General features: G+C 39.9%; 1 protein-coding gene across 1 annotated transcript; it reads left to right on the top strand.

The window, feature by feature from the left end:
* Positions 1-21: 21 nt before the first annotated feature.
* Positions 22-13,737, top strand: PGRMC2 (progesterone receptor membrane component 2). Its single transcript, XM_028520783.2, has 3 exons — positions 22-471; positions 10,736-10,891; positions 12,079-13,737. Exons 1-3 carry the CDS (start codon positions 54-56, stop codon positions 12,174-12,176), a joined length of 672 nt encoding a protein of 223 aa, XP_028376584.1. The 5' UTR covers positions 22-53; the 3' UTR covers positions 12,177-13,737.
* The last annotated feature ends 307 nt before the right edge of the window (positions 13,738-14,044 follow it).

The raw sequence follows: 14,044 nt of genomic DNA, 5'->3' as shown, positions 1-14,044 counted from the left end.
GGGTTGGGGAGGGCAGGGGGCGGGGACGAGGAGGAAGGTGCTGGCGGGCCGTGATGGCGGCTGGTGATGGGGACGTGAAGCTAGGCACCCTGGGGAGTGGCAGTGAGAGCAGTAGCGACGGCAGCAGCGGGAGCCCGGGCAGCGCGGGAGCTACAGCAGAAGGGGGAGGCTGGGTGGCAGCGGCGTTGGCGCTTCTGACGGGAGGCGGGGAGATGTTGCTGAACGTGGCGCTGGTGGCGCTGGTGCTGCTGGGGGCCTACCGGCTGTGGGTGCGCTGGGGGCGACGGGGTCTGGGCGCTGGGGCAGGGTCGGGCGAGGAGAGCCCCGCCGCCGCTCTGCCGCGGATGAAGAAGCGCGACTTCAGTTTGGAGCAGCTGCGCCAATACGACGGGTCCCGCACCCCGCGCATCCTGCTCGCGGTCAATGGGAAAGTCTTCGACGTGACCAAAGGCAGCAAGTTCTACGGCCCTGGTAAGGAGGAGCTGGAAGGGGAGGGGAAGGTCACCCCCCTGCAGCTCGAGTGCTACTCCTTTTTGATGAAGAGGTCTCTGGGCCCCGGGTTAGTTGGCTCAGCCTTCTCGGAGTGTGGACCTCTGTGCCTTGGCTGCGGCACCCGGGACTGTCCGCCCCGCACACACCCCCAGCCGCGGGCACCTCCGACTTACCCCCTAAAGTCGGGGGCCGGGCCCAATGTCGCCTCAGGAAACAGGTCTCAGCTTTCATCTTCATCCCATCCCATTTCTCGCAAAAGGAATTTTTCAAAATCCTTTTGGTTGTCGTCAGTCAGTCTGGCCCCTCCAGCTTCTCGGAGCTGTCTCATTCCTGAGATGGGTGGGGGCAGGGGAGGTTTCTAAAGGAGGGACCTCAGGTTCTAGGCCCTGTATTTCAGTTTCCCTTTCTTTACTCTTTTTGCCACCGATCTCCCTTTTCCCACTACTACTCCCCGTAAGGCCACGTTTTAATACACGTAGTTCCAAGACCCAACCCTGTAGTCTGAAGTCTGGGCATATAAGCAACATCTCTGACTTTTTTTTTAAACCAGTTTTTGTATGGAGATGCTTTCCAAGATTAACAATGTATGTGGGATGGGGACAGACCAGAATGCAGATGTTGAGAAAGACTAGCAAGGGTATTCGCCCCGAGTTTTGGGGGTGGAGCTCATATACTCAGCAGGCATGTCAGCCTAGTCTGGTCTCTCTTTTTCTAGTAGGAAGGCAGGTATTCAAATACACGTGTATAGTGACTTACTGTGTTTTCACAGAAGAGAAGACACTTAAATAAATTCATACTCCCAGGCAGTTCTTCAAGTTAAACATATTTAGAGCTTTGCTTTCAGAGAACTGGGTGTGCAGGGTCGTTGGTGCAGAAGCCCCTTTTACTGTGTAGTTACAGCACACATTTCCGATCATGCTCATAAAGGTTCAGCTCAGACTCATGGGTCCTGTTGGTGTACCATAAAATCGAGCGATATTGTACATCCTGGTTGTGTAGTAATTAATTCTAAGCTTTAAAAAAGTGACTCCAATAAAAAATAAGTAATGAAATTAGAGACCTAGAGTGAGTTCTTCAGAAAGGGTACGTCCAAACCTTGGAGTCAAGGGTTGGCGGCCAGTCTTCAAGACAAGTTGGTTTCCTCTTTGATTCAGCCTGTTGGTGCAGGAGGTTCACTGACACTTGCACATATGTATACTTACGATTTTAGTGCTTGGTGGCTGGAAAATAGTTTACAAGTGCTCTGGTGTGTTGTTAATTAGAATAGAGATACAAAATTTGAGGTTTTATGTATTGAACAATTTCTTAATTACTTGTGTTTTTGTGTGTGCACTCGTGTGTCTACATTCAGCCTTGATCTTTGATGGCTTATAAAGTATTTTGCTTCTTGTTATATGAATGGGAAAAACAGATGGTTTGTGTCAGCTGAAATGGTTAATACGTTCTCGTTTACGTAAGAGCATGTGAGACAATAGGGCCAAAGTACAGTATTTAGTCGTACAGACCAAATTAAATATAGTAAAAATCTTTTAGTAAGGACTTATACAGTATGTTTGTACCTAAAAATTTTTCCCTGTTGATATTAAAATGTGTGTTCAGTGATTAGAAACTTAGATTTTTTAATATAGAGCTTACCCAACCAAAAGGTCTGCCTTTGTAGCCCCTGTCTAAACTGACAGTGAAGCAAACAAAGTTCTAGTGCAAAGAAGCGTATTTGTTCACATGTTATGCCTTGCCACTATCTGAAAATAGCCAATCATCATAGACACCGTTTGGCAGCTTCTAGTGGCAAATGTTCTGCCACAGAAATTAAAAATTAAGATAAGAGTCATAGGTGTAATGTAGATAGCCTTTGTGTGGCTTCAGCAGCGAGGGGACTCCTCAGATAACAATGGAGAAGTCAGTTTAAGTTAGCCTCCACTAATTCCCGGGTCCCGATGGACAGTCTAGAGCGACAGTCGGTTATTTTATTCTAGGTATTTATTGATCGGCAACCTAATAGAGCTGTTCAGAGTATTTTGTTATTGAAAGGAACTGTAAAGGTAGGTAGAGCACCTTATGGGCTTGGAATACGTAAAAGCTGTAGCACTTTGCAAAAGTCTTGAAGGCAAATTTCTGGCTGTGAAACAGATGTAGGTTCAGTTTTTGTTTTAATTTTTATTTTTATTCTCAAATCAATTAAGCAGTTCTGCAGCAGAATAGTTGAGAAGTAGTACTTATTTGAGAATCTTAGTAGCTTGAAAGAATGAGCTAAGGGCACCAAAACACCTGTGTAGTTTCTATGCTGAGCCAATACCTACTTCCAGTTTACAATAATGGTTTTAGAGTTAAAGACTGTTTTCTGAGGATGTTTTTTCTATGTTAAAGGTACTTTTTTGGATCATTTTTAAAGTTTGAGATCTTAAAAAAAAATTAAACACTGACAATTTAGTGAATAAGGACGTTGGCAAACGGTTGACATTAATTACATTTGTTAATATTAAATTTAGTAACAGTTCATGCACTTGGTCGGCACGTGAGGAAAGCTGTCATGTGAGAACCAGTAAATGTGGGAAGAGAAAGGACACCAGATTTGTTAAGCACGTACTGTTCGATACACCAGACCCATGAACTTGACATCTGCACAGTGCCTCAGTGAGGTTAGGAGGTATTCCTGTCCTCCCGATGGGGGGCGGGGGGTCTGAAGCTTTGGTAAATCGGCCTGGTTCGCACAGACATGCACTCAAATCCAGATGTATTTGACCACAAAGTCTATTTACACTACTTCAGGTAAACTGTGTTTTGGGACAAACTTGCAGAGAATCTGTCTTACTGTTGTTTTTTCATACCCTCTACTGGTTCCCATAGGAATTTAAAGCCTCCGAAGAAACACACTTTCATGGCTTAATGTTGTTCTGAACTGTATGGTAGCCACACGCCTTCTAAATTAATTAGATTAGAATATTGTGAATCGAGTTATTCGGTCATACTAGCCAATTTCAGGTGCTCAGTAGCCACATGGCTGCCATATTGAACAGCGCACACTCTCGGGTATTCCCATTTCTGAAGATGTTCTCACTTTACAAATGTGGAAATACACTCAGAGAGGTTTTGCCCAAAGTCACCTATTTAGTAAGTGGCGAAGCTGGAAATCAAACCCACTGTAACTGGCTTTATAAGCTGTCCCTTCACATTCTATCACAACATAATTTCACAGATTTCCAGGGTCCATAGATTCAGAAGATTCAAACAGATAATTTTAAATAATTTGATTTAATATTACTGCAATGGAACGGTACTACAGACTTTTTATTCTTTAGGATGGCAAAAGATCATACACAATTTACCTTCCTCATTGTTTATCCCATGTTTCTGAAATGTATATATATTACTTCCCCCTAATTCTATGTAGAGTCTTTTGATATATATCAAAGATGTATTTTCTTCAACTTTAAAATTTTTTTTTAATTGACTGATTTCAGTAAGAGAAACATTGATTTGCTGTTCTACTTATTTATACACACATTGGTTGATTCTTGTATGTGCCCTGACTAGGGATCAAACCCACACCTTGGCATACAGACAACACTCTAACCAAGTAAGCTGCCCGGCTAGGGCTCGACTTAACTTTTAAATTACACTGGAAAGAAAAATAAGTCACACATGAGAAGTACCTGATGAGACTTCTAATACTTGAGAGGTTGGCGAAAGGAATACATGTTCCTTTCAAGTGTTTTTCTTTTTCTTTTTTTGAACTTTATCTTCAATATGTTCACTTAGAGTTTGCAAAATTGCAGTCGAAGCAAGACTTGTACCACACAGACCAGGCCCAAGCTGACCTACTCCTTCGGGGGTGTCCCATCGGCACTCCCCAGCTCGCATCCCAGCTTCTTGCTTTGCAGCCATCTGGGTCTGTTTTTAAGGCTTAATACCCATTCACATCCATCGCCTACCAGTAAGATAAAAGGATCAGCTTTGTTTTCTGATGAATTTTAATAGTCTGCTCCAATGTATACTAGTTTTTTCTATAATACCTACTTGGTTGGCTCCTCTGAATGTAAAGTCATTCTATTGTTTTTAATCTTTGAGGGAATTATATTTGTGTTAAATACTGTCACAAATTATAACAGGATAGTTTAAAGCATGCATGGAGGCACAAGATGTTACTAAAGCTGGAGGAAAAGAGTAGATTTAGTAACATCTGGAGTTAGCCACTCACATGCTTTCAGCAGTGCTCTGTGTGTAAGATAGCACACTCCTTGCCACTCCCACACCCATGACAGACATCACTGTACTCTTAGGTCCTGCATCTCGCCTCAGGATTTTTAACATAGGATCTCAGATCCATTTGTAAATACTAAGAAGGAGTTGCCTGGATTGCATTACAGTGCTGCTTCCTGGTTTTCAGATTTGGCTTTGGCCATTGTTTGATTAGTATTACCTCTGTATTTCTTTTTCGTCATTTTACTTTCAGCTAATCTGTGTTATGTTTTATTTTTCCCTTATAAATAGCCAATAGCTAGATTTTTTTTCCCCATTGGATCTATTATCAACTCTATGTCTTCTAACACCTTGTCATTACTCGTTATTGAAATTTATTTCTACCATCTTATTTACTAATTTCTTTGTCATACGTTTCCTTGCCTTTTTCCCACTCCCCCCGCCCCCTTCTTGGATTGATGTTTTTAAATTCCTTTTACTTTTTCTCCCATACTGATTTGGATATATTCTATTTCTGTTCTTTTGGTGATTTCCTTAACTTTTTGCTAGAGACACTATTTCTTTCTTTTTTTTTACTTTATTTATTTTTAGAGAGAGTGGAAGGGAGAAAGAAAGGCAGAGAAACATCAGTCTGTGAGAGAAACACTGATGGGGATACATCACTTGGTTGCCTCTCACACACTCTCAACCAGGGACCTGGCCCACAACCCGGGTGTATACCCAATGGGGAATGGAACCGGTGACCTTTTGGTCCTCAGGCTGGTGCTCAATTTGGTTCGCTGTGCTGCACCAGCCAGGGCAACGTGGTGTTCTTTCTTCACTGCTGTTTCTTGCATCTTCTTCCATTGTTCAGGGATCAGTTTTCAGTTTAGAGAGGTACATCCTAGAGTATTTTTCATTGGTAGAAGAAAAATTCTGAATCTGTCTTCCCTCAGTCAGAAATAATAGTATAGGTTTAAGATATAAAATTGTAGGTGGTTATTGTACCTAAAATCTTCAGTGGTATTATGCTCCTGTCTTCTACTGTAAGTCCTCTTTCAGTTTGTTTTTCATTCTTTGGATTAGTATTTTTTTTCCCTTTGGTTGCACAGCAGGTCCTCAAATAACTGATTTGTTCAGCGTTGTTTTGTTATAGCATCAATGAGGAAAAATATGGATTCCCAGCTCGGGCCACTCTGCAGAGTTTGCACATTCGTGCCCACAAGGGTTTTCTCTGGGGACTTGCTTTCCTTCCACATCCCAGAGATGTGCACGTTAGGTGAACTGGGGTGCCTGCACTGTCCTGGCCTGAGAGAGCACAGGTGTTGAGTTGGCCCCGCGATGGACGGGCGTCCTGTCCAGAGTGGGTCCCTTCTCGCACGGAGCTGCCGGGATACGCTCTGACCAACCTCACCCCTCAACTGCAGTACACGGGTTGAAAAGAATTCTGCTTTTTATTCATCTTTCCTCAATTGTGTCTATGTAGCTCACATTTATTTCAAGCTTATTACAAGTCATTTGAGGCTTTATTTAGACGTTTGGTGAGTTTTTGTGACCAGAAATACGCCATAGGAACTTAACATCTTGCTTATTTATGTCAGTTAGCTTATGGTAAAATTGGTTTTGTCGTTCATCATTTAGCTTAACTGCAGTTTCCAAGGATCTATCAAGAACATGTAAGTGAGGACGGCTATAGTTGAGACTTTTTCCCTTTGCTTTTGGAGTTCTGCTCTTTTACTAGGATTTGTCCAGGCAGGGGTTTTATTTCTTTTTTTTTTTTTTTTTCTTAACCTGTTCCAGACTCTACTAAAATGTGAAGATGTGTGCCATTCATTTATTTTAGAAAATGTGAACCCCATTATTTCTTCAATTATTGCCTCTCCCATTCTCTGTCTCCTTTCTCTGGGGCTCAGATACACATTAGCTTTTCGTTCTGTCCATCATGTCCCTTCATCTTTCCTTACGTTCCAACTCCGAATTTCATAATCATTTTAAGTAATTCGTTATCGTATTCTTGGGATGCTGGTTCTCCTACCCATTAGATGTACTCACTCCTCCACGGTGGTTTGTTTCTTCGTGTCGTTTATAGTTTTCATTGCAAACTCACCCTCGGCAATTACTGTCTTCTTGTTTGCTGGGGTCTTTGCTGTGGTGTTGCATGAGCCTTGGCTTGTGGACGTCTAACTGTAGAGTGATCTGGGGTGTATTTCAAAACAGGGCCTAGTGGCAAACAAACAAAACACGATTTTTTTATTAGGTAATACATGTTTAAGATACAGAATACTTAAAACAATAGTGAAATATAAGTCTCCTTCCCACAACCTACCACAGTCCTCCACAGTCCCCTCCCTGCCGGCAAGGAACCAGTCTGAGTATTGTTCCAGAGCTTTCTCTGCAAGTGCAAGCATGTGGATGTGCACTTTTCTCCCCCACACTAATTGTAGCTACTATGCAAACCTTTAATGTCTTGAGACTCTTTCATTCTTGTGAATATATCCATAATATTCTATTGTGTGAATATGTAATAACTTAACAGCCTACTATTAATGAACATTTAAATTGTTTCTAGTTTGTTATTCCATGGCACTACTATAGATATTCTGGTAAATGTCATTTTACACATGTGAGTAAAATTATAATTATCTATAAAATAAATGCCAAGAAGTAGGATTACTAAGTTATAGGGTATGTACTCATACATCTTTAGTTTGGGTACTTTTTTCTAAATTCCCCTCCAAGAGAAGTTGGGTCAATTTACACTTCCATGAAAATGCCTGTTTTTCATACTCTTGACAAAACTGTGATGTTAAACTTCTTGGTCTTTGTCAGTTTGAGAGGTTTACATTTCTTTTTCTTAGGTTGGACATCTTCAAAAATCTGTCATTTATGTTTTCTTTCCTGCAAATAGCTGTTTGTTGATTCTTTGCCACAGTTTTTAAATCATGATATTGGTCTTTTCTTACAGATTTTTGGTGTTCCTTAAAAAAATAAATCAACCTTTGCTGCAAATGTTTTTATGAATTATTTGCCTTTTTAGTTTATGTTGTTTTATAAACCACACAAATATTTTTAGTTTTACATATTCAAATTTATCTTCATTTTATGGCTGTTGTGTTTTGTATCATACTTAAAAACTTTTGCACTGAACTTTACTTTTTTCTTTCTCCAACACTATTATTAAATTCCAATAGATAATAATTAAGTCTAAGCCATTTTTTTCACCCTAGAATTCTCATTCTACATGAGCTGTGTAAACTGTTATTACCGACATACTGGGATCGTGAACATAAAGTGTGTCACAGCAGGGAGCAGTGGAATGGGGAGGTGTTGCTGACTTCTCAGTGTGCTTCTGGTTGTGTTATGAACGCAGAGAAATGGACTTTAATTAGACCTCGAATCCTACTTCTCTGATCAGCCCATCCGATTCCAACTCTAGTTCTTAATCTTAGTGCTACGTTCTTTACGGTCTTACAGGGAAGAGTAAAACTTACCAAAAACACCTTTTCAGAAGTTAAATGCTTCTGGAAGGAAATTTCAAACTTGTGGAGAAGATAGCTTAATATTGTTTGGAGAGTGGGGAAATAAGTTAATCACCAAATCACTCTTTTCTGTTCAGGAGTTAGCAAAACATTTTATATATAGAATTAGGCTTAAATTAGTAAATGTTGATTCACATCCATTCTTACTGAGTTAGCCATCTAAAAAACATGTCTTACGAAGTTTTGTTTTTACATCCGCTCATTGTTGAGGCCTCCCTAGGGAAGCTGGCAGAGAATTTTACTAGAGAAGGTGCTGGTATATATTAATTTGCTCAAAGATGGAGGGGTTTCTGATCACTGTTTTTATAATGCTCATCTTTTCTTTTCTTTTTACGATTTAGATGTACTTTATGGTTTATACTCTGAAGCACCCTAAGTAGCCTGGATTGTAGGCCAGGGAGGTAAATACAAAAACAAAATGCTAAGAAAAGCTGTTGGTGTCTATAGCTTTTTTTTCTTCATTCTCTTCCATTTTGAATTATGGAATGATTAAATAAATTCAGTAACCAAATGATAATTGTGATGGTCACCTAATATTAAGTAGCCATATGGAAGATACATAAGAATGGGAAAAGCAGGATAAAAAATACAGTACTGTACTGGAAGCATCACCTTTTGTTTTCTTATTAATGTAGCAATACCTAATACTACTACTTTTAAAATTTATTGCTAATGCCACTTCTGGTTGCACGCACTGAACTTTTCAGACAGTGAAGTTCTTACATTTGGTGAACATTATGGTGCAGTGCTTTCTGTAATTCAAGTTAATGTTCATAAATGTTTAGAATTTTGTCTGTTTAAAATTTTGAATTCCACTTTCAAAGGTACAAATGCTGTCTGACCCATAACCTTTAGTTTCCTAAATGTTTCTAATATGAATATGGGTATAATCATCATTCTAACTTAAAAATCAAGGAATTTCCAGTTTTTTCTACTTGTTTACTTCGCTTTAGAAAATACTTTATTCAGTTAACTAGACAGTAGCTTTCTTACTGACCACTTGTTACTCAAATAAGCCAATAATTGTGGTTTAAAAATTTTCTCTGAATTATCTTTGTCATGTATGGACGACTTTCAGACTCAGGAAATATTTTTCCTTTTTAAAAATTATGTATCTATTTTAGAATTCTTAAAACATTTTAAACAGAAAAATTTTACATGTTCTGCAGGCTAAGATAAAGACAGAATTACCTCTTAAAGGGTTAAAAATCATTTTTTCAGTAGCCAGACCTCACCAGTTACATGAAGTAAAGACTCTCCCTCTACTCCCCAGAGACATCGCCACTGTTCAGTGTTTGGTCTGTGTTCTTCCTGGTGATTTTCATGCACATATAGAGTGTAACATGTACATACATGTATAGTCTTTAATTCAAAGTGAATCATCATATATATGTATATTTGTGTGTATGTGTATACATACTCTTGTGAATTGCTTTTTCCCGTTAATATAGACTTCTATGTCTGTGCATATAGTTACCTCATTCTCTTTGATAGCTGTATACTAATCCATTAAATTAACATACTATAATTTATTTAACCAATTTCTTGATATAAAAAATTAGGTTTCAGTTTTATTTATTAGTATTTGTTTTCAGCAACTGAAGTGTCTCTTTAACCTATATTTAGGTGGAGATTTTGGTTACCATAAGTGAATCTGTTTAAAGGGTCAAAATCTAGTTTCTCTTTGTTTGGAATTGCAGCTAATTCACCTGGAAGAAACTAAGTACGTTCCCACCTCATAGGAACATAGGTACGGGGCTAGGCCCCAAGGGGAGGGGCGGGTGAGACAGGCACTGCTCTCCAGGACGGGCTGTGGAGGGGCTCACCCTGTCGCTCGGGAACAGTTCCTTATCGCCAAGCTGCTTCCCCGAAGTGGTGACAAATGAACACCATTACATTCTTTAATGGCTTTTCTTCGTTTATATAGATAATTGTGAGTATACTGTGGTAATCAGGTGGCATTTATTTTGAAAATGGGTCATATGCCTGATCGAACCTTTATTCAGCAGAGGTTTGCCGGCCATCACCTGGCTGGGCACTGGAGCAGCAGTCGCGGGGACTACGAAGATGGTCCGGTGTCTGCCCCTGAGGAAGTGCGTGCCGCCTGCCCTGGGCGGGAGGAGAAGACGGTGTGGGCCCACGGCCCACCGAGTCTTTACACGGCGCCAACAGTGGCTGTCCTGCCAGTGAGGCATCATTTGGGAGCAAACTGACTTCCATACCTAACAGCCCAAATGTCCTCTTCTCCCTAATACCTCCCAGTCTTCATCTTTGACCACAAGTCTTGGGGCATCTGAAATAATTCAAATTCAGGGTTTAAATTTTCAGTGAAAACCTTTACTTTGGTCAAAAAGGCAGATTTCCAAAACATGTTTCCTCATTACCCAATCTGGTGTCTGCACATGTTTTGAAAGTAAGGCTGTGTAACATATATGAATCATTATGACATTTCTTTTATTTGGCTTTTGCCTTTGAGACAATCTAACATATCGTTAGGTAATCGAAATCATTTCTCCCCCCCCCAGCGGGTCCATACGGAATATTTGCTGGTAGGGACGCCTCCAGAGGACTGGCGACTTTCTGCCTAGATAAAGATGCACTGAAAGACGAGTACGATGATCTCTCGGATCTGAATGCTGTACAGATGGAAAGTGTCCGAGAATGGGAAATGCAGTTTAAAGGTACCTTGATTTTGTTGGGTTCTTTGGAGATGCTAAATTTATGGTCAAGGAAAGAGAGTGCTATTTCACATTCTTTATGAGCCCACGGATGCTGTATGTTTTCATTGCCATCATTATTTGATATAGCAATATGATTGTTACATGGGATTCATAAAATCCATATTTAAAAATTGACTTTGTTACAAACTGTAAGTCCAAGAAAAATGGTGACACCTTTACTGGTATAAGTTTTGTTTATTAAGGTGTAGTTTTTTTAAAAAATACAGGCTTATAACTGAACTGATTACTACTAATGTGATAGTATAGTTGTAACTTATTCTAAATGATTTTATTGATCTTACCTTTGAACTGTAAGGAAAAAATATTTCTCTTTATTATACCCTCGTGACATCAGTTACTACCACCTGTGTGACACTCGGGACCTGTGTGGCCTATGCATGCCTTCTGGCTTCTTGGCGGTTGTACTGGTCCTACAGTGAAACGCAGTCCTCCTGTCTTCTCTTGGTTTGTCAGGTTCAGTTAACCTAGGTTAAACTCCTGACCAAGAGATAACTGAAGGTGTATCAACTTGGAAAGAACAGTGTTCTACATTAAACACCTGGTGACATAAAAACAGACAATGTTAGAGATCTAAGAAGACAATTCGATAGAGGAAAGAATACCACATTTTACTTCATCCCTGTTCTATGTAAAGCTCAATATATTTATAGATTTTTAAATAACTTAAAAATGCCCTATGTGGCCAGTTTGTTTCTTTGGTGATAATACTTTTGGCTATTAAGATTTAAGGAACTATTCTGAGACTCCAACAGTATACAGCAGAGACCAGTTTTGGATTACATCTCCAGACCTAACCCCACCTGGGATAAGTACCTCTGAGAAGGGTCTTGGACATTTCATATAGTTTTTAAAAAGATGTCTAAGAGATTCCGATGGTGTGTCCTTGGTTAATAAGTGGCAGTATGGAACCGTCTCTTGCAAAGCACATTCCCAGGCTTTGTAAGTTCCCTAATCCTGTTTTCTTCTGTTCACGCTTTACACGAGTACACAGACCAGCAAAGGTGAGCAGGGGGAAACATTTAGCTCGCTCTGTATGATCCCAGGGGAGGCAGATGCCCCCCCTGCTGTATAATGGAATAGTGAAACAAATTTGATCACTACTGATTTTCCTTTGATGTGTCTTTCAGAAAAGTATGATTATGTAGGCAGACTGCTAAAACCAGGAGAAGAACCGTCAGAGTATACAGATGAAGAAGATACCAAGGATCACAATAAACAGGATTGAACTTTGTAAACAACCAAAGTCAGGGGCCTTCAGAACTGCAATTCTTACTCCTTTTCACAGAATGTCCAGCGTCTTTGGGTTTGGTTCACCTGCTGCAAAAAAGCACTCAACAGACTGTGTACAAGCTAAACAAGTCTAAGAAGATTTGAATACTAGACATCATTTATGCTGCCAAACTCATTTGTTGCAGTTGTTTGTAATGTCTGGTCAATGTGGGGCTTCATCATCCTGAAAAGGAGGAGACAGGGATTTTTTTTGTTTTAAAAGAGCAAGAAAGTTACGAGGTTACTTTTTCTTTTAGGAAAAAAGAAATCAAAGACAACCAGATGTATTTGTGTACAAATCTCAGAAACAGCAAGGGATTCCCGTTCCCTGTGCTGTGCTTCTGTTTCAGTATTGAGGGAAGGAAGAAATTGGGGCAGAAGAGGCAGGGTGCCCATCAATTTGAGTAGTTTAGGCTACTGAAACATTAAAATGTGAATCCCAAAACTTTTCGTGTTGGGTTTTATCAGGGAAAAGGGAAAAAACAAACTTTATTTCTAAGAAATCTTTGGATATTAGGAGACGGGACTTCAAGTGGATTTAAGTAACCCCAACAGTAACATCATTTGCAATAGTTTTCATCCCGTCCCCTCCACTAGATCAAATCAATATTAATTGTGCCTTATTTCACTTACATAGACTTGAATTGTTTTTAGGGAAAGCCCATATTTGAGTTCAGAAGTCACTACAAGCAGCATCGAGACCGAAGATGGAATATTCTGTTGACCGTGAAACCTTGATTGTCATTCTGTGTATATAGAATGTAAAAGGAACATTCAGTGTTACTGCCACATATGTCATTGTACACGAACTCAATTAGCATTGTAATGGCCAAACGCATTCCCCCATGCTTTTCTCTTTTCAAAAAAAACAAAAAACTGAAAACCAAATCAACAACTCTATCCCCCAACAGCTGCCTAATTTGAGGAGTCTGACCCTCACAGCTCACTAGTGTGGGTGCATGGAGCCGCAGTGCGAATGTTGCGTGGGTGTGTGTGAATGTGTGAGAGCGCCTCGGAAGGGACACTGCAGACACTGTACATACCAGTACCATTTTAATAAAGCATGTATGATAAACCAAACTGAGCCGAGTTGCACTTTCTATACAAACGGGAAGCCAGTGCATTATGATTTGGCAGTCAGGATTGTGCACTTGACTCCCGATAAGGAAGACCTTGGAAACGAAAAAGCAGGCACTGACTGGTTAACCAAGTTGTACACGTTGTACCACGTTCCCTGTAACTTTAGGAAGAAATTCCACTTTGTGGAACGCTCTAAGAGATCTGAGATTACTCAGGTAAGAATTGACATATAAAAAGGTGCATATTTTTACTTTATATTTTTGATGCCAACTGGTTATACAAGTAATAGCACTCCAGGTAGTAGTTACTGGACACAGAAGAGTAAAGGATATTATACCAATGGGTATTAAATTCTATCGTTGGGGGGAAAAAAACGTATATGTTGGTTACCCGATTTGATCATGACTATTTGGTTCTTAGTTGAGGACAAGTTATACCAAGAAAGACATTCTATTTGGTAAGTCATCAGTTAAGTCTCCTGCTTTATGAGATTACATGCAGAAGCCATCAAAGAAGGGACAACTTGTAACTGGAATAATAAGATATGTGCACTACAGCAGGTCCTCAAATAACATTTCATTTAATGTCATCTCATGATAAGAATGAGGAGATGCCGTAGGATCTTAACTCTTGTGGTAAAATAGGCTTCATTCTATGTTACTTAAAGTTGCAGAACCTAGCAACAATGTTAAGTGAGGATTTGTTGTACTGCATTCTATTATAGTCAGTCTCGGAATATTTTAA

Source organism: Phyllostomus discolor, chromosome 8 (genome assembly GCF_004126475.2).
Source record: "Phyllostomus discolor isolate MPI-MPIP mPhyDis1 chromosome 8, mPhyDis1.pri.v3, whole genome shotgun sequence".
NCBI classification, from domain to species: domain Eukaryota; kingdom Metazoa; phylum Chordata; class Mammalia; order Chiroptera; family Phyllostomidae; genus Phyllostomus; species Phyllostomus discolor.
Note: the sequence above shows the minus strand (reverse complement) of the source record. Positions and strands in the feature narration are given on the sequence as shown.